This window comes from Bemisia tabaci, chromosome 3 (assembly GCF_918797505.1).
Source record: "Bemisia tabaci chromosome 3, PGI_BMITA_v3".
Taxonomy (NCBI): Eukaryota; Metazoa; Arthropoda; class Insecta; order Hemiptera; family Aleyrodidae; genus Bemisia; species Bemisia tabaci.
In genome coordinates, this window is record NC_092795.1 from 53,307,798 (window position 1) to 53,334,633 (window position 26,836).

General features: G+C 38.7%; 2 protein-coding genes across 2 annotated transcripts in view; one reads left to right on the forward strand and one right to left on the reverse strand.

Moving 5' to 3' along the window:
• LOC109033079 (protein D2) overlaps positions 1-26,836 on the reverse strand; it is a 102,855-nt gene that overhangs the window by 29,317 nt on the left and 46,702 nt on the right. The gene's annotated exons all lie outside the window — the stretch shown is intronic.
• The window catches only part of LOC109033012 (uncharacterized), a 45,800-nt gene continuing 40,826 nt past the window's right edge, over positions 21,863-26,836 (forward strand). The window contains exon 1 of the mRNA XM_019045407.2: positions 21,863-23,930. Coding sequence (XP_018900952.1) covers positions 23,642-23,930 — 289 coding nt within the window. The 5' untranslated portion in view covers positions 21,863-23,641. The remainder of the gene's footprint in view (positions 23,931-26,836) is intronic.

The window sequence follows — 26,836 nt, forward strand, 5'->3', positions numbered from 1 at the left end:
ATTCGCTTCCTGGAGCTTGAAGGCTCTTGACCATTGGAAGAGTGGAAGAAAAAAAAATGAGTCTTAAATTTCTGAGGAGCTACATTAACTGGAACTTGCTTTTGCAGGATCCAGTACTGACTTCCAAAGTAGCTGAAGCCGGTAAATCAGACAACTTGTCATATCGGCTCGTAGAAGAGATTTCATCGTACATCGACTTCGATGACATGTCTAATAATCCCAACACTCCAGAAAATATTCTTCATAATCACTCACATCGATTAAATTTCAGGCGTTTGCTTCTAAACAACTGTCATCTATCAATCGACTTTATTCGTTCTCATGGAGTGGCCTTAAATAAATGTTGGGATTTAATTTCATCAAAAATTCTTCTATCTGAGAAAGAAATGGAAGAATTCAGTTATCTTATAGATTGGAAAATTGCTTCTCGTTACCAGAAAATGTCAGAAAGATTTATCAAGAAATTCAAACATAAAGTCGATTGGGAAAATATTGTAAAATATCAAGACGTGTCGAATGACTTTATTCTTGAAAATTGTCCGAAGGATTAGTTGTATGATAGTTACATTGATGAGAGATTTTAAGGAAATCTCGTAAGTTCAAGCGATTATTCGGTTTTGATGTGGACAATGAAGGACGCGTGCAAAAAAAAAAATTTAAAAAATAAAAAAAATTAAAAGAAATAAAAAATAAAAATTTAAAAAAAAAATAATAAAAATAAAAAATATCGTCTAGTGGAATTACATACATAGTTTTTTTGTGATGTAAACTAATAATATCATCTAGTGGAATAGGCCTACTGGGGATACCACTTTAAAAAAAACGCGCTGATAGCCCTACCTCTAAGGTGGTGTGGAAACGGGTTTCTTCATTGCAATACATTCGTGTGTAAAAAACACTTCCTTATAATATTGGGTAGATCTGTGTGGTTAAAAGCACTTCCTTATTCTAAAATATTAACTTCCTTAAGATGTATTGACTCCTTAGAAAACTTACGGGTATGTCGGTCTCGAGTGGAAAAAATGAACTGAAGTCGAGAGTATGTAGCTCCTGGTGACTGGTGCACGCGTCTGGTGCGACATTGAACTTCTGCCAGTAAGAGGCGTGCTCCGACATTGACCTTTTAAGGCCTTTTTGACTGTTCCTATGCAGAGTAGTCACGACAGGTTGCAGTGTTGTTACAATGTGTAATCTGTTTTGGCGTATTTTTGCTGGGGTCTCTCTTTTTCTAACTACTAAGCTTCAATCAGCACCATGCGTTTGATCCTGCACATAAAAAAACAGAAAAAGAAAAAAAAAACCCTAAAAAACAAACAAACTGTTTCACGTAAAATATCTAACATGATTTCAGCAACCTTGGACGATGTCAAAATAATCATACAAGAGATAAAACTTGTTGCGTTCGTACAAAAATTGGCTAAGAGAATTCATTCCGTCCCATCGCATTATGTTTCGGAGGAAAAATTTTGCAAAGCAAGTGATGTACGCGGGGTGTTTACCTTCAGAGCGAAATTATCGTCGTAATACTAGAATCCGCGAAAAGTGTTCCGCCACACCTTTTTGCCAGCCATTTGCTCGGCATTAAGGCGGTCGGCGGGTGAGGTAATTTCAGAATTTACGGTCACGTCGTTGTCACACGGTGATTTACATGGGCAGGCTCAGAGGGATGCCAGCCAGGAACTAGAACAACCAAGTCTTGCACGTATACGCGCCTAACTTGATAACAGCATTAATTAAGTTGTTTAAGGGGAGCTGTTGCAAAAGTCGCGCGGCTAAGTTCATTTAAGTGCGAACCCTGGTTGCAACATGGATCGAGATATCCCCAAAATCCTTGGTTCTTTCAATTGGATCGAATTTAGCAAAAAGGAACCAGCACGATTACAGTGTTTTCAAAATCGTGCAACTTATAATTTTCTTTTAAAAATACTTGATATAAGCACAGTATTAAAACTCGCAAAATTATCTTCATTCAAAATCAAGAATTTTTTGGTGAGAAGCTAAAACAATTTGCTATTCTGGGAGGTTTTTTAGATAATTATGAAGGAGCAACATTTTTACAACACTGTAATCGCGCTAGTTCCATTTCGCGAAATGCGATCCAATTTAAAATCCACGACTTTTCCATCATTTAGCTTAGTTTTTCCTGTAAAAAAGTAGAGGCTGTTCGTGCAATACATGTTGTGTACGTTACCAGAAAATGTCAGAAAGATTTATCAAGAAATTCAAACATAAAGTCGATTGGGAAAATATTGTAAAATATCAAGACGTGTCGAATGACTTTATTCTTGAAAATTGTCCGAAGGATTAGTTGTATGATAGTTACATTGATGAGAGATTTTAAGGAAATCTCGTAAGTTCAAGCGATTATTCGGTTTTGATGTGGACAATGAAGGACGCGTGCAAAAAAAAAAATTTAAAAAATAAAAAAAATTAAAAGAAATAAAAAATAAAAATTTAAAAAAAAAATAATAAAAATAAAAAATATCGTCTAGTGGAATTACATACATAGTTTTTTTGTGATGTAAACTAATAATATCATCTAGTGGAATAGGCCTACTGGGGATACCACTTTAAAAAAAACGCGCTGATAGCCCTACCTCTAAGGTGGTGTGGAAACGGGTTTCTTCATTGCAATACATTCGTGTGTAAAAAACACTTCCTTATAATATTGGGTAGATCTGTGTGGTTAAAAGCACTTCCTTATTCTAAAATATTAACTTCCTTAAGATGTATTGACTCCTTAGAAAACTTACGGGTATGTCGGTCTCGAGTGGAAAAAATGAACTGAAGTCGAGAGTATGTAGCTCCTGGTGACTGGTGCACGCGTCTGGTGCGACATTGAACTTCTGCCAGTAAGAGGCGTGCTCCGACATTGACCTTTTAAGGCCTTTTTGACTGTTCCTATGCAGAGTAGTCACGACAGGTTGCAGTGTTGTTACAATGTGTAATCTGTTTTGGCGTATTTTTGCTGGGGTCTCTCTTTTTCTAACTACTAAGCTTTCAACTGATTTCCAAACATTTTAATGGGTTGATTAAAAACCAGCATCAGGTGTTACGAGTCTGCAATTTACATCATACGTCTTCTAAGTTTCATTTCATTTCTTCTAAGCACACAAAACATTGTTCAACTTAAGACTTGCTTAACTCGGTATTATTCGAATGTGTTTCAAGTTTCAGCCATGTGGGTACAGTCATATTACTTAGCTGCAGTATTCACCACCTTCCCTGTTTTCAATACATCATGCTTATTCAGTGCTTACGATCCTACATGTATTCGCGACAGCTGGGAAAGGAAGTTGGTGTAATATGGTCAATAAAGAGGAAAGTGTATAGTAAATTCACCCTTAATTTTAAAAATAAATGCTTTACAATTAACAAAAAATGTGGTTATGATAAAATAGTAAGAGTAAGGTAAAAAGTGAGAGAAATGTGGCTAAACTAATGGTAAATAAGTTGCAATGGCATTTTCTTTCCTAAAACAATTTCTTGTGATTGTCAGAGGCAAAGAAAGAGACATACACGTGTAGAGGAGAAAATCAGATTTTTTTTCTTGGCTTCTTACAGTTACATAATAACAAAATGTATATTTTATGGGATGTAAGTTATTGAGGCTCAAAATCATCAACAAACATGAAATAATTTTTTTTCAATATTTTTTTTTCAAATTCATTGAAGTTTTCTAAACTTCTACGAGACTCCTCAAAACACGTGAGAATTGAGGGGCTTGGAGGACAAGGCACATAAGTGCAGTTTTTGCTATTTCGAGAAATATGTGTTTTAAGTTTATTGCAATGATCCTTATGGCAGAAAGAAAGTTCAAACTGACTTTTTGATGCCTAAAAATTGGAATATGATAGGGAATTTTCCACAAAATATGCGTTAAGGCTAGTTTCCACTTGAAATCATTAATATCTCAATTTCTTCAAACACTAAACTTATGCGCTTTTTCCTCCAAGCCCTTCAATTATTACTACGCATACTTTAGAATTTTTTTCTGCTGGTTTTATGGCTTTGTGTCGAGCACCTTCAGCCGACTTTAGACCATATTTATTGTCCGTAGACAACGAGGGATTTAGGCACACTTATGCTCCATGCTCTTCAAATTTTCAGGGATTAAGGCCGAGTAGGGCCTGTTTCAGCGGATCTACTCGTCACTTCCGTTAAAATTTGACGCCGCAAACGGGATTCGAACCAGCAAGCCGATTGATGATATTTTGTGTCCGTCGGGTGGACATAGATGACAAAGGTTAAATGGCGGAGCGTGATTGGTCGGCTACGTCTTATCGCTGCTTTGTCGTGCCTTCGCGTCGGTTGAAATGAACGAGAAACTGAAGGCACCTCTTGAGTTTCCGACAATATGTAGTCCATTCCATCCGAAAAAGCAGCGATACATAGCCGACCAATCACGCTCCGCCATTTAACCTAGATGTCATTCACGTCCACCCGACAAACACAAAATTTCAACAATGGACCACTAGACAAGGTACGAATTTCAGCATTCTGATTCATGTTTCTTGACCAAAATTTCACGTAGAATACGATGCGCACACCAAAAATTACCAAAATCAACTTCTTACGAAGATATTTAATGATTCTTGATGCGTGAATTCAAACCATCCGCTCATGAAAACTAAATGCTCTACGCGACTTCACATCGCGCTCTAAACGTTATCATGACAGTCTCTGCGATATAAAAATCTAGCAACCTCGATCTTGACGCTTTGGCTCAGCTATAGCAAATTGCTTATAGTTTGAACAACACATGGTGGGAAATGAACATTGCTCGATTGAGAAGATCGCTGAAACCGTTGTAGTGCGCGATTTGACTCATGTAGAGCTTTGAGTTTCTTGTGAGAGGGCAGTTCAAATTCCTCGTAACCAATGTGAAATAAAAACATTAATATCTTCGTTAGGAGTTGGTTTCAGTAATTTTCGTTGTGTGAATCGTGTTCTACGTGAAATTCTGGTTAAGCAACATATATCAGATTCCTTAAATTCGTACCTTGCCTAGTGGTCCATTAGGCTGATGGGACCTATTGGCCAATTTTGTCCTTAGCACATAATAAAGCTCAACTCGGCAACAGAGTTCCCAAAATCGTACATTTTTTACTAGCGGGAACGAGGGTGAAATGAAAAGAGCGGGAAAGAGGTTAATTCGAGTGACTAACCGGATAAGGCAGCGAGACAAGATAAAAGTTCATCAAGCTAGGTTCCGGGTGAAATTCAGTAGGGGGAGGGGGTGCGAGGGGAGGGTCCTCGGTATATATCTTGGCGGGAAGCGTTTTCATTTTTCTTGTGTTATTTCAAGGAGGCTCCTTTTTTCCGTCGCCCCCGATTTCCTCCCATATTTAAATACCGGGCGACACAGACGCACAGATGAGTGGCATGCATGTCGGCAGCGTCATTAGACGGCGCATCCGTACATATGTCGCACCGTTAGTCACGACCCTGGAGGGTCGGCGAGGGGGGCCGGGCGGGGTCTACGTGTGTTTACTCGGCTAATGACTACCCCCGAGCTATGAAGGGGCCACAAATCAAATTACGATCCCAATTGAATTCCGTCTTTTCCTCTCCTTTTCAATCCCGCGGAAATCGTTGCCGGATGGCCCCCTGAAATGTCTTCGTCTTCGAGTTCAGACTCGGTTAATGCGCTTCAATTAAAATTCCAGCTCTGAGAGGAATGAAGAACCAAATTCATGGGCAGCGTGCTGGTTACACGCTCAAATTCCCATCAATTTCCGATCAAATAGTGACTGGTGCGCACCATCTACCATTAAATTTCTGCGGCCTGCAAAAATTTGATAGTAGATGATGGAGCTGTGGGGCTCATCCTTCATCTGATCTCCACACAACCGTGCTTATTTCATGCTTATTTCAATCGACACGCTGTTTCAATTAATTTTACTGATCAATCTAGATAACCCGACCGCCATCTTGGTCATCATTTTGATCGGAATTTGACGGAAATTTGAGCGTGTAACCAGGCCACATGGTGGGAGGATTGAGAATTGAAGCAGAATGTCGAGGTGCTTGATTCCCGAAGGGTTCAATAGGGGGCAGTGGCGGTTCGGTATCGTAGAGCGCCAGGGAATCCTATAAACGACATGCACGTAAGTAAATGGGAACGAAGAACATGTCTGCAACGAGACGAGGGAAAGTTTCGCAACGGGAGGAAAGATATAGAACCGAGGAAGCCCTTAATATAAGCTTGCAGATGACGGTCATCAATTAGTTTTATAGCAATCAGCGATTTTCTATTTTAATGAAGGGTAAATTGCACGAGGAAGTTTTATTTTTTGACTAGGGTAATGAACCCCTTGACCGCTTCGCGGTCCTACCCTCCGTAGAACTTCGCGCCTCAGGCGCTATGTGTTATGTGTCACTCGTATGATTTTATATTATAGAGTAGGATTTTGAAGTGCTTGACGAGATGAGTTCACTTTATATTTCGAATTTTTCTGGTAAGAGAAATAGGTTAGATGTAGATTTAAAAGTTAGAGGAATGTCGTAACTTGGCATCTTTTTCTTCTTTTTTTTGCAGATGAAGTATTTTTCTCATAACTCCTCTTTCGTGGTTCAGTTAGAACATTAAAATCTCCTCGTGCTTGACTACCTTAATAAAATTCAACAAACTGACACACCTGAAATTCCTCATTTCCGAACCGTCAGTGGATCTTTCGGAATGAAATGGGACGTGGTATTTAACAGAGTTCGGGTGTGAACTCATCGGTCATCAGTGACGAGACGTGAATGATCGATTCATTTCCCCACTTGAAGCTATGCAGTGGCGTAACGGACTTCCGCTGGGCCCCCCTGCAAATTTTTTTTCTAGCCCCCCCCCCCCATGTCGATAAAATTCCAAAATCATCCCCCCTCCCGCTCCTCTACTTCCCTCACCCCTTCCCATTTTTTGGCCCGAGAAATTTCAAATCACGGACTTGGACTTGGAATGCCTCTCCCCTCACTGTCCCGGATGCCGTACTCGATTAAATGGGGCCCCTAAAGGATCAAGGATCTAAAGGGTGGTGGGGGCCCAACCCAGGCCCAAGGATCTCTAAAAGGGCCCATGCAGGCCCAAGAATCGAAGGGTCTAGTGGGCCCTTTAGATTCATGGGTCACCCAAAGCCCGAAATACCTACGAAAAGTGACAAAATAGAGAAAAATTTTAGTAATCAATGAGTGGACATTGGAAGGCAGGGGCCCTTCAGCAAAGAAAAAGTTAGGAACAGTCCAAAAGAAGTATGTAAAACCCTGAGCTAACAATAAAAATCAGCGGAAGAAGCCCCATCTCGGTAAGTAAAGGCCCAAAGTTTGAAACCAAAGCTAAGCGTCAAAGAGACAGAGAAAAACAAAATTTCGGCGGCCGAGGGCCTGGAGAGCCCCTTAGGCGCTTGGGCCCCCCTGCATAGCAGGGTCTGCGGGGGCGCCCGTTACGCCACTGAAGCTATGCTAAAGAATCGATTATTAAGGTGTTCGTTACGAGGGTGATTTCACGATAACAGGAACAGTTAAAATGTGAAATACCTTAGAAATAAAAGTACAACCAATTTTAACAGGATTTCATTACCCTCATTTTAAAGGTATTAAACTTCCTTTTTCCAGCTTTGGCACGCTCTATTTTGATTCAGTGCAAAGTTAAAGTGATTGATAAACAAGCCATTGAATCAGGTATCAGCGCTTCCCGCGGGACTGCTGGAGGTCCACGCAAACATGGCGGCCCTGCCAAATTGTGTCGGTTACGTAACAGACACAGCGTAACCGACACTCAAAAATGTGAGATTAAAGATGATACAACAGATGAAACTTGGCAATTCTTGAGTTATGAGGTGGAATTAATGCTGCCTTAAAAGTTGTCTAAACTTTGGAGACTTCCTTTTAGTTTAACACTATTAAATTGAGGTTTTTGCGTAGTGAGGAATTAATGCTACACACGTAAAAATCACTGGTTTCATAATAATTAAAGTTTTCATTGTAAAAAAAACTGACTTATTAGTAATAGTTTTGTCAGGAAGACTTCAGCAAACAATTTGATGGCACTTTTGAAACTCCTGACTCCATCTGGCGAGATAAACACTGCACTTTATACAACTGCAAAAATTTGTTGCCAAATGTGGCGACACCTCTTTCTTACGACTTTTCTCGCTCAATAATAAACATTTCAGTTCAAACTGGCAATTTTCTTGAACACTAGAGTCTCTTTTCAGCAAATATTGCCATAGAGTTCATGATCAGTACTGATTTGTTACCGCAAATTGCTCTTTTGCTTCAAAATCGGGGTTGGCGACGCGTAACCGACCGGACATTTTCGGCCTTTTAAGTCTCATATTATTAAATATAATAATAATTCATCATATTTTTTAGCATGGATAGGTTCAGGGACATCATTCCTATTGATTAATTAATTTGGTTTTCAATCGTTTTGCCCTATGTCGTTCAAAACCCACGGCGACACGACTATTCCTATTATCGTGAAATCACCCCTCGAACACCCCGTTTATCGATCCTTCTCCGTAGGTTTAAAAGGCAGATCAATCGATATATTCCAAAACACGCCACGCCACTGTCGGTCGTGTGTTACTCGCGGTGGTGTGTCATGCATAATGGAAGCACTACTTCCTCAATTATTTAGGAGTAAATTATGTTTTCAAGTATTTTTTATCAGTCATGGTTGTGGCGACTAAAATAGTAAAACAGAGCTGGCATTAAAATCATCAGGTGGAGATAAGTTATAATTTACTGCGAGACAATATTTGTAGACGACGCAAGACACAACACATGTCTTCGAAAAGATAACTATTACGGCTTAGAAGATGTGTTTTGGTCTATTTCAAAATTTGAAGGCAAAATTGCTACCCATTACATCTTAAATTCCCCTACATTCTTCCTCAGAAAACGTCAACGGTTACTCAGAGACTCAACATGATAAAAATTAAGGAGCTCTTTTTATTAAATTCAGATCTATGGTCAATATTTCAAAATTGATTTGTATATAAATTGATACTTTTGGTGACATTCGCCGCAGTAATCGCGAACCCCCTTTCTTTCAAGGCTAAATTAAGAAGTGCAAGGATTCGGATTTTCGTACCCAATTTTCATTAAGAAAATAAATGATTTACGCGTAATATCTTTTTTCAACGGTTTTTTCCAACTTGACTTCATACATATTACCGAACACTTTGTTAGAATTTAACCCGTAAAAGAAGAAAGAACGCGAGTGCAAGTACAGCTACTGGTAAGAATCTCGAACATTTTGATTCCACTAATTTTAGTGTTGATCAGACAACAAGGCCCGGAAAATCCCTTTGGTCTCCGTCACTATTCTTGTCCCTTGTTTTCTCTGTGCATCCCTGGTCCCTGGTCCTCGTTCGGGCCAGGGTTTTTCTTGTTTTCCCAAAAGTAATCCTGTTTGTAGTGCCACTCCTTCGGGATACAACCATGCTTTGGAACTGGTCGATGAAATCTTACGCGTTATACTACCTTGCTAAGGAAAAACGCCGTATGATCCTTCAGATGTTGCCATATTTCCTGCAATAAATGACGAATTCAGTAGGGAAATTGCAAATATTTTTTTTTTCGAATTTTTTAAACAATTTTGTTTGCAATTTGAGCTGAACTATCTGAATATTTCAATGAAAAGTGTGCAGAACTTTCTTCCAAAATATATTTTTTATCCGGGGAAATTTTGCAACTTTCGAATGTTCATGCGGCGTTTTTTCTTAGCGTGGCAGTTAGGCTGTGCTAGTTTGACGTTAATATATGCACTCTTCCACACCATGAATGGTGATTGAAATATATCCTACTTGGGACCAATCAAATCTCCAAAGCTTACCCTGCGATTCAAAATATGGGATCATTATATCGGGTCGAATTTAGCGACTGTTCGGTTAATTTTACGTGGAAAATAGGATTTTTGGAGGTACAGAGGTAATGTAAAATCATCATCAAAGGCTGAAAAAGTGACCGTACGAGGGCTTAATTTAAAAGTCAAAATAAAGCTGAGGAAATAAATTGAAGAATACTCCATATTTTCACCCTTTCTAGCTCATTTCGTTTCTTCTTCTCCTGCCGTCATCCTTTCGTTTATTATTTGCTTTGCCCCTTTATCTCATTTTTTTCTATCATCGCTTTTCCCTCTTTGTTATTTCCTTATTTCGTTTGTTCTGATTATTTCCTTTTATATTCTTCATTCATATGTTTCTTCTTCTATATTTTGTTCTGTTTTGACCTTCTTTACATTCTTATCTGTTTTCTCCTCTTCTCATCTTAATTGTTATCCCACCTCCTTCTCCTCTCCTTTTGTCTCCCTCCTCCTCTCTTTGATTCCTTTTAATCGATTTTTAAAGTAAAAGTATATTCAGAATTCAAGCAGGAGTTATTGCGGGATCTAATCAAATCAGATTTATTTCAACATGATAAGCATAGGGCTAAGATAAAATTAGGCAGATTTGTGTATTTTCTACTTTTTTCTTTCAGTCTCCGATCGTTCGTCAAAGTAACTCATGAAAATTAAGGCATTTATTTTGAAAAGGTGTGCCAAGTCGGATTTTTTCGAAATCTACTTCTTGACAGGGAAATAATCCTTCTCGGCTTCCTGTGCAGTTTTTCTTGGCTCCTAAAAAAATGTGTTTTTCAGAGTAGCTAGGCACTATTATTCAGCACTACTAATATTATAATCGTGAATTTATTATATATATTCATTTGGATAGTATTGGAAAAAAAACTAATATGAAAAAAATTCACATAGATAAGTTAAAAGTTCAAAATGATAATTCATCATCTCATAAAAAATACCTAATTTTCCCTACCTCATGATTTTGTTAATTTAATTTAAATATTAGTATTGTAATTAAATAATTAAAGCTTGATTTTTTTGGTGTTTTATTATGATTATATAATCGTAATAATAGTTATGAACTATAATTGAACCTATTATTTTCTGAATCACGTCAGCGCCAAAATTGCGAATGCCAGGAAAAACAGGAAAACCCGTTTTATTCGCTTTGTTGACAGTATTCGAATTCCAAACAATGTATGTTCTTTTAGAAGGCTATTTTAAAATCAGACATGGTTGATTATACCAGTTAGAAAGAAAGAAAAAACAACCCCTCTACCACAAAAATAGAGATCGGCGCTTTCGTGATTTGGAAAAAAACTCTGTATAATTTTAGTATGATTGGTGATTCCATAAAATCATTTCCATGTGTTCGAAGTTATATCAATTAATATAGATATAGATTTTCGAAATAAACGCATCAATAGGCTATGAAGTTCAAAGTTCTCCAGCTCGAGCCCCTACTACGATTGCAAAATCGACTTGTGAATGGTTCCGCGGAAGATAATTTCCAAAAGAGGAGCTATTAATGAATTAGGAGACAAAACATCAATCACCAAACCACTGGGGGTAGGTACAGCGGCGCGGCGACCGGTCTGATGGTGCGCCGGCTCCCATTGGCCCGTGTTTTCGCTCGGAGTCAAGTGCTGGAGTAATAATTCGGTTTATTTTTGGGTCACGTGCCCCAGCCCGGGTTTCGGGTGCGTGGACTCGTGCACACTTCCAATCGGCGCGCGCCGCAGTTACAACCATCATCCCCATCCCCATCCCCAACACGCACAGCCTCCACCCCACCCCAACCCCATGTCACACTCATTCCGTCAACCGACCCATGCTGCGATATTACCGCGCCTTCCGTCCTACCACAATCACATAAGCTCAGTACGAGTACAAAGTGAGCTTTAATCTTCTGATTTCTTGTATGTCAGCCTCCTGTGGTGTAGTGGTTGTAGCGCTGGCCCCATGACCAAGAGGTCCCGGGTTTAATTCTCGGCCAGGTGACATATGAGTTTGATGGTTTCTGACAATGGTCACCTGGGCCTGGTGGTAAGAGTTGGATCAGTCAACAGGGGCTATTTGAAGCCTGTAAAAAAAAAGAAAAAAGGAATCGACTTTTAAAGACGAGCTTTTGAAGTTTGTTATGTTTAGTCGTACACAAAATTCATGAGCTTCTTTGACAAAAGTTACTTGTATCCTTGGGTTGCATCATGGCGTGAGCCCTGTTATGCATATATTCCTATGGGTCTCAGGGCTTATGTATGCAAATAGTTCCGTTTGACAGGAATACATCCAATATGGCTGATCCTCTATATCTCAACGGTTCAGATTTCGATGGCAAAAGTGCGCAACCATCTATTATACCATTGTGATGTTTCAAAATTTCCGTTCCGATTTTTTTTTTTTTTTTTTCGAAAAGAAACAAGTCAACTTCATTGCTTGAATCTATACAGAATATTCTACTGAGAAAGAAGAAAAATCAAGGAAGTTTTCGAGAAATTATGTTTACGTGACTATTTTTCCAAAAAAAATTTAAAAGTGACAGGAAGTCTGCAACGTCGCAAACGAAGGAACGTGGTTTCGAACTTTGGCCATCAATTTAGTACTTTTAAGCTCAAAATGCGTTCTTTTGAATCAAGAGATGCCCTTTTTTACCTCCATGTGGAGAGAGTGCTGACTTTTCGGGTACAAATTGTATCAAACGAAGTCTATATAGTGCCTTTGTATGAATCAGATGCTTTGGATAAGAAATGTTGTGATCAACTGAATATATTTCCTATATGAGTGTAGAGCCATTCTCACTTAATGTGAGCTGTCTTGATGTGGCACTAGAAATCGCACTCTCTAGTGTCATGCCTTGGGTCAATCACATGTTGCCGACACACACATCATGTCATTTTAATGCTTTCTAAGTTGTTGGATGGTCTGACGAATGTGATCTACTGATGTCGTCTAAGAAGACCTAGATCGGTTTAAAGCTCTTGACGTGACTCCAGTTTCGTATTTCAATGCATTCTGCCAGAGCTGAGCCCCCCCCCCCCCCCCCCCCACCACCGATCAGTCTCGCAAAAAGTAGCTTTATAGTAAAAACCTGACTGAGTACTGGGGGTGGCTACCGCCACTCTTGAAAGCTACTTTTTGGGATTTTTTGGCCTTGATTTATCCGTAAAAGCGGACCGAGCATAATTCTACATGCCTGTTACTTGCATACTCAGGCTATACATTTTAATCGATTTTTCTCTTGTTTTATTGAGAATTAATGCGTTGGTGATGTAAGATAGAGACATCCTTAAAAGAAATTTTTGCACTTGCAGCTCAGAGTCAATTCGCATATCCCAATACTAAAAGCTCGAAATGAACTGGTAATAAGCGAGGGCGTTCGTGCGGAAACAAAATTGTTGTTTTTTCTTTGATTCTAATCCAATAAGGAGAGAAAAGGAAACTCCTCAACTAAGAGACATATTGAGCGGTACTTCATGGCTGAGCTGACACCCGTGCGGCAGCGGCGCGCTCTTTTGTTCGACTCCTGAAGTAACAGCTGGTCCCTGGGGAGACACTTCCAGCGTAGCGCCGCCCGCTCGCGTGTGCGTGTTTCATCTTCGCGGAAGGATTATCATTCGGTCGCTCGAAAATTGAAAACAACTATGATCATAGGAGCGCACTCCCTATCAGATAAACCAACAAACAAACGCTCGAACATTCACATTCTCTCGTGGAGCCAACGACCATCATTGTAGTCCAATCAGAGGATTTACATGAGTAATTTATTGTTAACGGATTGAATTCCACAGGTACCAACAAATAATTCAGTATACAATACTGCCGTCCTTAGCAAAACCGCCGTAACTCCATCCTCGGTTTTCTCTCCTTTTTACCGAAAAATGTTTTATTGCCGAAAAACCAACGACCATTTGGACCACATTTTGCAAGAAGGAACCATTATTTGGACCGCGTTTAACAGAAAGGAACCAAGCCACATCAGCTATTGCCAATTTTAACTGGGCACTTTAATTTTTTACGAGGAAAACGTTTGTGCGGATCTCTTTGAAAATGTTAAGGAATTTGCTTCGTAATATGGAGAAATTTCACTGAAATTTGCACGAAAATCCGCACAACTGTTTTCATGTAAAAAATTAAATTAGCCAATTAAATTTGGCAATAGCTGATGTGACTTGGTTCCTTTCTGTTTAACGCGGTCCATTTCTGGCTCATTTCAGAAACAACATGTATGCCATTGGTTTCCCTGTGTAGAAAGGTGCTTTTATGGAAGAGCCAGAGATGTGGTTCCTTATTGCAAATTGTAATCCATTTATCCCTCTTAGTTCTGAAATAACTGTGGCATATAGCTGAGAATTCAAATGTACACAATAAAGCATCTTAAGGATTAGGTTTTCTCGTAATAGAGCAGTATATGCGAAAGAAAAATGCAAAGTGTTGATTGAAGTTACGGCGCTTTTGTTGTAGACGGCAGAATACAGTATGTGCATGTGACTTTATTTCTTCTTTATTTTTAAGGTAATAAGGCTCATAACAAACGTTGAAGGAAATTTCTTTGTAAACGTTTAAAGCCGTTGAACACGTTAAGAAGACGCTGAGTATTGCCTGTGAAGTCTATCAAAATCCCATCAGGTAAAACAGAATAAATAAGTTCACTATAGAGGCAGCGGATCATTGCGAGTTCACGCCTCGCGTCGTCGCGCCTTCAATTTTGAAGACGCAACACGGACATCCATCAAGTACGAATAGTTGTATCTCTGCGCCGTCAGCAACGCGCGTCCCGTCCATTCCTTTGCTCCATTTCCATATCACGTTAGCACCGTTCGTCCTATTCATAGACGTGCTTTAAAGGCTTGAGCAATACAGTCAAAGATAGGAGAGAAGTAATCGTGCCTCGTTATTTAACTTTTTCTCGAATCTGACTGACTTTTTATTTGCAACACAAAGTAGATCACTGTGAGGTCAAGTCATGCGCCATCGCGTCTTCAATTTTCCAAGATACAACACCGACATTCATCAAACACGAAAAATTTTATCTCTGCGCTGTGATTAAAGCGCGTTGAGGTGCCTTTTATTTTTGAAAAAATATGGTTAAGTTTTCTCAAAATATGATAGAGTGTTTACAAATCAATTATCATTTTGAAAAAAAAAAAAATTTAGAAGTCTCTAAGGTGCCCAAAAAGGCGCACGTCTGAAAAGTACGTATTTTAGTGACAGTTTTATCGTGTAGGAGAATTTTCTTTTTTAAAGACCTACCCCAAAAAATTCCAATCCGGGTTAAATTGACCCGACTATACCCTCTGGAGGTCACACATTTCATTACTAAAAAACTATCATAATAATTGTAATTAAATACGGGTGATACGGGACTTTGACCCGACTTGGGACTTTGCGTATAAAAAAAGTCTTGGGCATCTAAAGGATTTCAGCTTTATACGACACTTTAACGTGAGAATGCCATTGAATTTCCCCATCGTATTCACTCCCAGGCTTTTCTTTTATTTTATATTTTAAGAGGAATTAATATTTTCGGTGTTAAAGAAAGAAAGCCCAGAGATAAAATCTAATTTCCCGGAGCCAACCAAAAATTGGCATAGCACACTATACACCGTTGAAAACAATTTTTAAGAATTGAGGTTTACGGGTCATAGAGGAGCTTTGCTTGCTTGAGCACTTCCATATATTTACGCTCAACCGAACCGCGTTTGAATCCACCCTTTTGAGATCCTGATGCAATCTGGCGCTGCTTTATATTCATGAAAATGACGATTGCCGATAATTAAATGCGGTTTCACAGGCCGGTGCAATTCGGTGGGTGTCCTAGCTGAGTTCACGCAAAACGGGCGAAAAGTCAAGTGAAGACAAAGGGCGCAGCCGAAGAGGAGGCGGCAAGTGTGCTCATAACTGTAACACACGGCGCGGCGTGATTTATCGTGAGAAACTACCGAGTCGAAACCGAGTCATAAAAATTAATGGAAAGAACTGAATCAAAGTGGGAGGAAGAACCAGTGGCAAAAATTAAAAAAGGAAAGTCTTCACACGTAAAAAGGGAACGAGCGTTGCCAAATTTACGATTAAATGTATTCATATCTCCGTTCCTGGCATCATGGATCTGATTGAGCGCTCAGCGAAGTTGCTTGGACAGTAAAAAAAAACCCAAGATGAGTATTGATAAGAATATTTGTGTTATTGTGTTACATATGGTAAATATAGGAGGAGAACCACAAATGAACCCTTTTGAGTTGATTTTAATACAGGTTGCGGCGACCTCGCAGGGCAGAAATCAATTGAGAGACTCGGAAATCCTAAAGTTAACCGAGGACCTGGGTTATTTTGTGTTTTACTTCCCGTATTAACAAAACTTTTGCGTTGAGTTTTCTTTCTGTGCAGGTCAGTTTTACTCCGCTACCTCAATAAAACAACAGTTTTCGATTGCTCTGATTGAGCGGTGCGAAATTAGGATATAAAAAATGTTCAAAATTTACCAGCTTACAACGCGAAACACCAATATTATTATACGGATATTATTTGGATTTGGCTAATTATTTGGATACTCAAACAAAGACGTTGTTAAGTACAAAACTTAAAAGATCAGCGTTTTTGGCAGTAAGGTTTAAATTCTCAGTTGGTTTTTAATTATTATTTCGCAATATCCTAAAGCCATAAATCACCAAATTTCAACACCGTCAGTCCTTATCAAAAAGGATTGTCCAAAAGTCCCGCACCACCCTGTAACCCTTACGGTTCTTGCTTTTTTCACGGTGATCCCTTTAAAGTTTTGGTAGTTTCCAAAAGTCGTTTTCTTTGACCTAGGAGCACTCATACAATGCCAAGTATTTTCCTCAATTTCTTCAAAAGTTACAGGAGTGATGCCTGGTTCTAGTTTTGCGGGACTTTTAGACCACCCTGTTTATCTCTCAGAGTACTTCTTTAAAAATATAATATATATATATATAGGAAGAAAACGAGCAAATATTTTGAATATATGAGAGCGAAAAATACGCACTTAAGATTTGAATATGCAAACGCGGTATTTTCCGTGAAAGTTTGGCAACGCGGAGTGTCCCTGCAGAGAGGGATCGGCGGGCAGTCGAGGAACGCGAATCCCTGAGGGACCTGCCGGCTAGTTTACACGCTGGGAAAGAGCCGAGCTTGGGCGTCTCATCCCTGCATCCCTGAGCAGACGCCCTCGGCCCTCGGCCCGTGCACTTGCCGCGATCTCGGAACACATGTGCGCTCAATTAGAACTCTATTTACCACTTACCCTCCCGTGCTCACCCTCCACCCCTCGCCATTCACCACTCAGGCGCTTAACCTTGCCCATTTAGCTTATTGAAAAATATTTACATCGACACCCTCCTGCCCTCCTCTTCTCGCCTCGCAAGTGCAAGTGCATTCCTCCGAGTTCGATCGGAGTAGGATGGGGTTAGCCTTATTCCGGGCTCACAATGTCATATCTTGTTGGATTTTCATGTGCGAATCTGCAGACTGATTATTGAAATTGATAGACATAGCTATAGACAAAGAAGACGAAAAAACCTGGAGCTATCCTGTGGGATGGGGTTGGCCTTATTGCGGGCTTACAATATCATCTCATAGAGTATTGTTGGATTTCCATGTACGGATTTGCCGGGTGATTATTGAAATTGATAGACATGGCGATAGATAAAGAAGACAAAAAAAAATATGGAGCTATCCTATGGGATGGGGTTAGCCTTATTGCGGGCTTACAGTGTCATCTCATAGAATCTTGTTGGATTTCCATGAACGGATTTGCCGGGTGATTATTGAAATTGATAGACATAGCGATAAAGTAGACAAGAAAACATTCGTATCGGAGAGGGGTGGTTTTCATAGGGTAAGGGGGGTAATGATGAACCAACTATAGGATTTCTCTTGAGTATCTTGAGTTGCTCGTAGTTAGTCTAATCCTTATCTCCTTTGTTCATCATAACCACCCGTCTCTACCACAGGATAGCTCCATTTCCCTTGGTCCTCTCTGTCTATCGTTTTGTCTATCAACTTCAATGATCAGCCCGCAAATGTGATTGTATCGGTCCGTCATCTACCAAATGCGCTAAAAAAAAAAAGTGCTTGACTTAAGCATATTAATTCTTGAATGTACCCCCTAGGGTTTTTTTATCTTGATTCAAGTTGAATTTTTCGAGGGACTAGAAAAGAATATTTGGATTAAACAAAGGAGTGGCTTGAATTAAGCAACATCATTCTTGATTCAAGAGAAGAAATTTCTTGGCGGAAAATGTAAGGGTTTTTTCAATGTAGTCAATTCGCGAGGGCACCTCAAAAAAAAGAGAGAAAAAACAATAAAACAAATCGGGTGCCGCATTCATAGTCGCGGTCAGCTTCTTGCCATTATTTATATTGTGATAAAAAAAATATGGATATCTTTGAAATTGAGTTAGCATTATTAAATGGAAAATTTACTCACGAGCTTTGATTACAACTCAACAGATTAACTTCGACAATGAATCTTTGAAACGGGGTTTCGCTGGTTTTCCTTCGCGAATATTAAAAATACGAAATAAGAAAACATTTTGTAGGTTTCGACTTACCGTAAACTTTGTAATCAATTTGAATGTTTCTTCCATGACTTTAATATTTTGCGATAGGAGACCCCCACTGCATATATCAGGGATCTAGTGAAAACATAAGTTTAACTGTAAGTTTTTAATTTCTGCCTAGTCTCCAATTTAAATAAGGCACCAAGAAGCAGAAGCATGGTTAAGGGATGGCAATGCAGGGACAAGACGTTTCCTCTCTTTGAACTGGATTTTTGCCCGAAAATTTATTTTTTCTGAGAATTCATCACCTTTGAATCCTCTCCTACTTCCCATGAATTTTGCCTATGAATATTTACCTTAGACTACCCATACTCAAAATGAAACATCCAAAATGAAATTTTAAACTTTTTCACACTTTGGAAGGGTAAAAATATCTGCCTTCCACCAAACTAACTCTATTTCATCGAGGAGTATTTTTATTCAGGCTTCAACGCTTGTATTTGCATTTTTGAAGATAAAGTCTGATTCGAACTTGTCCTCCATAATCATTAGATTGCAATTTAAAATGGAAAATAATTTAAGTTCAGCCTAAAAATTTCCAGCTGTCAATTAATGCATCGCCTCGATTCCAGTTAATTTTTGAATGGAGCTTAACATAAGTGTTTGATGCAGGATACTGTGTGACTGCATAATAAACTGAATTTTGATGTAAATCATAATGATTGAAGAGAACTTCATGAAATTGCACACATGTTATCGTATCAGTCACAATCGATACTCATTCCGATTCTCATGAATGAAAGTGCTCCTAAAATTAATAATATCCGGACGAGAATTTTCGTTGTTTCAATCTCTACCTATTTCAAACGGTCTTCTTGATATTCCACAAATACGTCACTTTAAATGGAATTCCGGTCAACTCAATGCAAATTCCCATCCATGCATTATTAACTGAGCATGTTTTCTCAATAAAACTACGCACATATGGTATATGTATTGTGCCTTAATCATAACATATAATACTACACACTTATCTTCAAAAATATACCTACCATATTACTTAGTATCAAGGTATTCGTATAATTTAGGTGCATCACGTTTGCTGAAGTGAGCTTTCATCAGGACTGGCCGATATAAGGTCTTCGGAGGCCCATTTCTCATACCAATTCCTAGAGGTTGATGAGCCAATGGAGTCAGACAAAGTCCGAAGTATAAGACAACGTCACAAGTTCCCTCTTCAGAACCTTACTTAGAAAACAATTTACACTCCATGGAAATTGTGAAATCAACTCCTGAATGAGTAATTAACAAGTCTTTGAGCAGATCAGGAATTCGATTATACAAATGACGTCGTTTGTATTTTTGCTATTTAATCAATTTTAACAGAAAACACTTATATCTTGTTCAGGTGTTGATTCTCAGACTTCTCATTGTGTGATTCGTTTTTCTTTTGGAATTTTGACGAGAAAACACGTAGCTCTCTGCTTTAATTCATACTTTGTCCATCGCAGAAGCCCACTGTTCCGCGTTTGATGCTCAAATTGCTGGAGCTTCGCTACTGCTTCAAAACCATTTCTGGTCGAAGATACAGTTGCTTAGAAAATTCGAATATAGGTGGGATTTTTTGCAGATCTGGTTTTAAAAAACCGTAGGTTGATTATTAATTCTGTAAATGTCAACCGGATCCTAAAATTCAGTGAGAATTCCACTAAGTCCAGACTGCATTGTTATATTAAGGCGCAATTCTCATTCAAAAATGTGATGGAAAAACGCGTTTGAAAATTTAAAAACAATTCCAGGAAGAATCTCACCAGTTAAAATATTGTGTTAAAGTTAGAGTACTAGAAGATAAAATGATCTTCAGTTGCTGCAACCTCTATCATCATATCGGGTATCATTAGCGGTCTTAAAGCCTTGACCCATGGAGACTTCCCATGTCCGTAAATAGCGATACATAGGTCTGCCTTTTTTGAAAAATATTTCGAAAAATGACGACATTGCAACACTGTCCTGCACCCTCAACTTTTGCGCTGGGGAAACGAGTTGAAAATTGAATATTTATCATTGCACAGGGCAAACTGAACATGACGGAAGAACTAATTAACACCGGTCAACGCATGTCGAATTCGTTTTTAATAAAGGCACAATGTCAAAAACGCTACCGAATTAAAACTGCACAAAATGAATTCCCAATGACATCACTGTGACATATGCAGTGTTCGCCTCACCAAAGCGATGGGACATACCCTCTCGCATTTATCGAAGACATACATAAATTGATCAAGTTCAGGGGAAAATATCAACTGCTCGAAAATTTACCTCAGTCGCGTCGAATACCGATACTTTGAAATCAAATTGAAGCTCACCGAATGTAATCATAAAATGTAGCATCAGTTGAGAATAACACATCATGTGCGCATGCCGTAAAAGGAACAATCATGATAAACCTTAAATTTCTCAAATTACGAGTAAATCCCAATCAAACCAGACTTATGAACGTCTAAGGTCAGTACTTAGCGTTGAATATGCATATTGACAGTTGTCTGTGCCAACTTTCGCCAAAAATTCTTGTAAAATGAAATACGAAAACAACATTTTTTTCTCTCTCTTTTTGTCTATGAATAAATGTGCAATTTGAAGAACCCTGCGTGTCCATCCGACCTAACTTTTTGGAAGAGCCAGAAAAACTGTATAAAAATCACCGGAAACCAAATTAAGATGGAAAAGGAGCCCAGTGGACCTTAGAAGGGGTTTTGATCATGAGAAATAAAAAAAAAAAAAAAAACTAAGCAGGAAGAGATGATTTTGGAAATCAATAAGTAAAGTTTTTCCAATTCATGCTTGGAGCCAACACATATTCCTTTAATGTTTCTTATCGGCAATTAATATCACCTATGTACTTTCAGTATTCGGAGCAGAGAATATTTTATGCCAACAAAAGAATGTTCTGATGAGCTATTTCTCGCCAAAAATTTGAGTGTCTACGGTATTCGACTCTCTGCAGTAACAGATGCAATTCCTCCCTCAGAGTAAAATTTATCTAAAGACAAAATGTGAGCCTCTAACTTGTAAAGTCCTGTCGATCATTAAATGGCAATAGTGCAGACAGTTTTGATAAAAAGTCATGATAGTTACGGCTGTAATACAGCCAAAGCTATACTTTCGAATTATTAGACATCAACATTTGATTCTTTTCATCTAGAAAGAGAAATTATTATTATTTATATTTTATTTTGTTAATATACTTGTACGGTTAGTTTGAACTTCATATTTGTACGTATATTTCTGCCAAACGGAACTATGTGCATAATGACGTGAGCCTTGTTATGCATAATTCTAAAGGGTCTCAGGCTCATGTCTTAATGCACATAGTTCCGCTTGGCAGAAATACGTCCATTTCTAGATAGGATTAGTCAGAAAACAGAATTTTTCGCACATTTTATTTGCTTTTATGCATGAGAGTTACATAATATACAGAAGCACAATTGATATTGACTTATCGACACCCATTTCCAACGATCCATCGAGAGTAAAACAATCGAGTGATATCAGATAAATTAATTTTCTCCGCCTCCTTTGAAAAAGAGATGATTCAGTGGTGACAGGACTGACGAGGCACACCAAAAGACCATTTATCGAGGTCTACTCGCCGCTCGAACTCACCCCGCGGTAACGAAATCATATTTCGGCGGAGATGAAGTCTTAAATAATGCCGGTAAAATACGCGTCAGCAAACAGCTTTAGTCGCAGCGATCTTATAATTCGCCAGTCCAAGTTCAAAGGGACCACCGCGGAGGGAAGGAAAACCCCGCGCGGAAAAAAGGGGAAAAGCGAGCAAAAAGAAAAGCTAACGTTACAATAATATTATGATAAGATGGAATAAGTGGTCTTAAGCTTTATGCGGGGGGAAGCTGTGGTGCCGGAGCGGAATGGTCGGGAGCCAGGAGAAAAAGGCGAAGTGGGATGAGAGGAGGAACCAGGAAGAAGGAGGAAGAAGGACGAGAGGACTCGTAAGAAGAAGGGAAAAAATAAAGTAAGAGTATGTCAAACACCCGGGACCCAGGACCCGGGACTCGGGGGTGAAGCAGGGGAGAACGGGCCAATCAGGGACCGGAGTTTTTCAGGACAGGATTGCCGGGAGGGAGCGAGAGGAGACGCGGCGGGACCCCGGAGGGATGGAGAGAGACGGGTAGAGGCGTGCACCCTCTTCGCCGAGCAGAGGGTGAGCTAGGCCCCGCCCCCGAGCAGGGCTATTAGATTCTTCTACCCGATAGGAAATTGAATTACAAAATAATCATTTGATTTTCAACCAAGTCTCATGCTGGTCTCAAGTATTCACTAATATGTCTTTATTATATCATATTGTTTTAACTTCTGTCTTCTTCTGAAACTTAATTTTTTCTTGTGCTTTTTCCTTCCGCCCCGCGCCGCGGCGGAGTGGCCATCTTTACCTTGGCAAATTTGATAAGGGATTTTCGAAGATTTTGCGTGGTGCGCCCTAAACGGTTTCGCGGAAAATTATTCGATTGTCGTATCCGTGTCCCGCGCCCCCTTCTTCCGAGTAATTCGATTTGTTTGAGGTGCGGATTGGATTATCGACTTAATAAGGATATCATTAGAATTTTTTCCTTCTTCCCGCCGACGTCGTTTAATTTGATTTTAAACGGATCGCGACCTGTGATTTAAGTGTCTCCTAGCCGTGCTTGCTTCCTTTTGTTTTCGGATGACGGATTATGTGTTAATTTCCTTCGCTCGTTATCTTTGCAGCGGTAAAATAAGTTTAAGTGACTCACAACGTAATGACAATTCAATAAAAAGTTACGCTCGGAAAATCGTCAATTTCAGTTCGTTAATTTTCTGTCATTTTTTGTTCTTTATTTTCTTGAAGTACCTAAAAATGCGACAAATTTGCATTTCTTAGATCTGTGTATTTTGCAGTTATGCGATCGAATTTCCCTGCGTGTGCATTTTAGCTCCGAATTTTACTGGAAGTGCTACCATATTTCCAACAAATAAGAGATCATGTTTTTAAATATATGTGCGTGTCTGTGATATCCGTTAGCATAATTTTCGAGGAAAAACATTCGGATTGAAGCATTACTTCTCATCACTTAATTTCTGGACGATCCAAAAATCTTTCGAGTGCGGTTTATCGAACGGAAATATTTGTCGTGCGTCGTGACCTATCTCTCGGTGAGTTTAGAGTATTTACTTAACGTGTTTCGTGCACGGTTTTAATTATTCAATTAATTCGTCCAAAATTTCCGGCTCAACGCTGAATTCGTACTTTCCGATGATGGATTACTCGTATCTAAACCAGGCGGCCGCTGGGTTCGACGCCTCTAGCTGCTCTCTGGCAGCTTCCGGAATGGACCACACTGGACTAGGGACCTACGGTGACCTCACGTCTTGCAGTCAGATGACCCAGTACAGGTACTCGATGGCCCGATCTTACAATCCGCCTCCTGGAGGTCACCACTTGGGGTCAAGTGCCGCCTCGCCGAGTGCCGTCATGTGCGCCAGAACCCACCAGGATCACCATAGACCCACCTCCATGTTCCCGTCAACCATGAACCTACAAAGTAAGGGTTGCTTTAAGTTTTAGTGATAAGAGAACAGAGTGTAATAACCCGACGCAACGATAAAATACAAGAAAACTACTCTGAGGAATAGGTCTGACACAGCTAAATGGGAAAAAACACAGCCAGGACGTCTCTAGCCAATGGGGCTCTAGACAAGGTGCAAACACGAAAAAATTAAATTACTGATTTAACAATTCAATTGCTGAAAAAAAGTGACTGCAATGTTTCCATGTAGATTTCACAACACAAAAATGCTACCTTGACCACCCCCGTGGTTAAATTAGCTTACAATAGTGGTTGAAGTAGCATTTTTTTGTTGTAAAATCTACGTTGAAACATTGCAGTCACTTTTTTTAGCAATTGAATTGTTTAATCAGCAATTTAATTTTTTCCGTGAATTAAAACACCACGAAAGATGTTTTCTCTTCAAAATTTTATGACAAAAACGAATCGCGCAATGGAAAGTCTGAAAATAAAATCTTAATTGAGATACAAGCGCTTGCAATTAACATTGGTTAAATGGCAAAAGTACAAATGACGTCATTTGTATACTCGAACTTCCATTTGACCCGTGTGAAAAATATTTCCTAATATCTCGCTCAGGCGTTGTTTTCCGAAACACTCGTTGCACGATTCGTTTCCTATGAAAAATTTTTAAGAGAATTCATGCGACGATAATTTCTAGTTCGGACCCTGTCTAGTGGTCCATTGCATGCCCAGTCTCAACTGTGGAAAAATAGCTTAAAGTCAACAAATTCAAACAAGAAGGTAAGCATGCGACGGACCGAGATAGGAATTAGTGCGCGACGTATTGAGTTAGCACTGATTCCTTCCTCGGGAAGTTGCAATCTCATTTTCTTGATGGAATTTTTTTTTGCTTATAGCTTTTGTTCCGGCATGCGGCCCCGCGAAAAACGGCTGCAAACTTATGATTCTGTTTTTTCGCCTTCAAAAAAAGTGTAAGCAATTTTCACGACTTAGGAGTTAGAATAGTTGCTCTATGGGTATTTGGACCTCATTAACTAAATCTTTTGATTCAAAGGGGGGTAAGTAAAATGGCGAGTTTGCATTTTCGGCTTCAAAAAAAGGTAGCTCGTTAAACACTGTGCTCTTCAATAAAATATTTGTACCACTCGACTCGTTAACATCCTAAAACTTTCATCATACATCATGAAATACAAGTTAAATTTTATCTTTGTAGAAGGCGACGATTATTACTATCTATTGATATAATCTGCAGCACCTGCGAGTTGAGAATAGACAATGGACATGCAATTGGCTCAAAAACATCCTGACTGTGTTTATTTTTCATTCGCCCTTGCTATACCAATTTTTAATTTAGTTTTCTGTATATTTCATGTCTATTAATTTTAATGGAAAAATAACTAAGTTGGAGTTTTTGAGGGGCCACATTTTCAGAACCTGACAGAGAATTATTTAAAATGGTTATAAATATACATCTTGGTAGCTACAAAATGTTATTAATGAGCTGATTTAAATTTATTATTTTGTTTCTTGCAAAAAAAAAAAAAATATAACTGGCAACTGGTGGCGAAATGTGTAAATATATCTCGCACGATTTTCGGCTGTAACTTGAAAATGAGTTAAATATTTTAGCTATACCACGACGAATAAAATTTCTAAGGAAAGCCGGAGGTTCAGACTAAGTATATCTATCATTTGGTCTGAATAAATCGCTAAAAAAATATGCAGTGTAGAGTAATTGGTGCAAGTAACAAAAAAAATTAAATTTGACAGTTTTCCTCCTTTTTTTAGAAGATGATCAGTTGATGTTTCTTGAAAATGTTTCACGTGTAAATTTTTAATGCGAATTCGTACCATATCAATGCGATTATTCTCGGGAGTTACCGATAGGACGAAGCAACGTAATTTTCTGTGGAAAAAAAGATAAATTGCGGAAGAAAACTCTTAAAAAATTACTGAAATCAATTTTGACAACCTAGGATACCTGGAAATTGATATCAATAAATTTTTTTGTCGATCTCTCAGTTAAATTAATACCATTTAATTCTCAGTAATTTTATTTTATAAACTCCCGCGTATAATTTCTTTTATTTACACATGATGCGCAGATTAGTATGTTTTCAAGCTATTTCGAGAGAGATACTTTAGACATTTCGATTCTAAATGGTTAAATTGTTAAACTGCATTTGTTAGTTCACCAGATGATTATTACATGGTATACCATTAGGTGCTTAAAATAATGAAGCAAGTGTGATTTAAAATATTGAGATTTTTACGATTAATATCGGTACTTTAAGTTCTCGTGCTCGGAAAATTTCCGTTTTTTCAATGATACCAAGAGATCCATGGAGCCGATTTCCCTGATATTTTAGCTATCGTTACGATAACGATTTCTAGATGAACCCACTATCTTCAAATTTTCAAACTATGTCCCTCGTTAAACGATCTACTCAAAACGTGGAGCACTTGTTAGGGGTTGGCTCACATAGTGGTCAGGGAGGAGCTATCAGGAACTTAATAATTAGTAATGAATCCAAATTCGATCTATCAGTTGAAAATATATATCACAAAGTACGCATTCCGAGATATTCTGTTAAAAATACGCTCATCGATGATTTTAGGCAAAAATATTTCCTCTTCTTTTAAAATAATATATTAGATTCGGATTAAGATTACAAAAAATGTGACTTCCAAAACTGAGACACCAATCAAGCTTTAATAAAAAAAACATCAAGAGAAAATGCACCACATATTCATAGTAAAACTCTCTCTCTCTTTTCAATTTCTCTTTATTTTTCTTGGAAAGTCGCCCTTTAAAATTGAAATTAACTGGTTATGTTCTGTTACATTCAAATTTCATTATTTTTTAGTGTACTTTTTTAAAATTAACTATGCCAGTTTTTTCCTACTTAACTATGAAT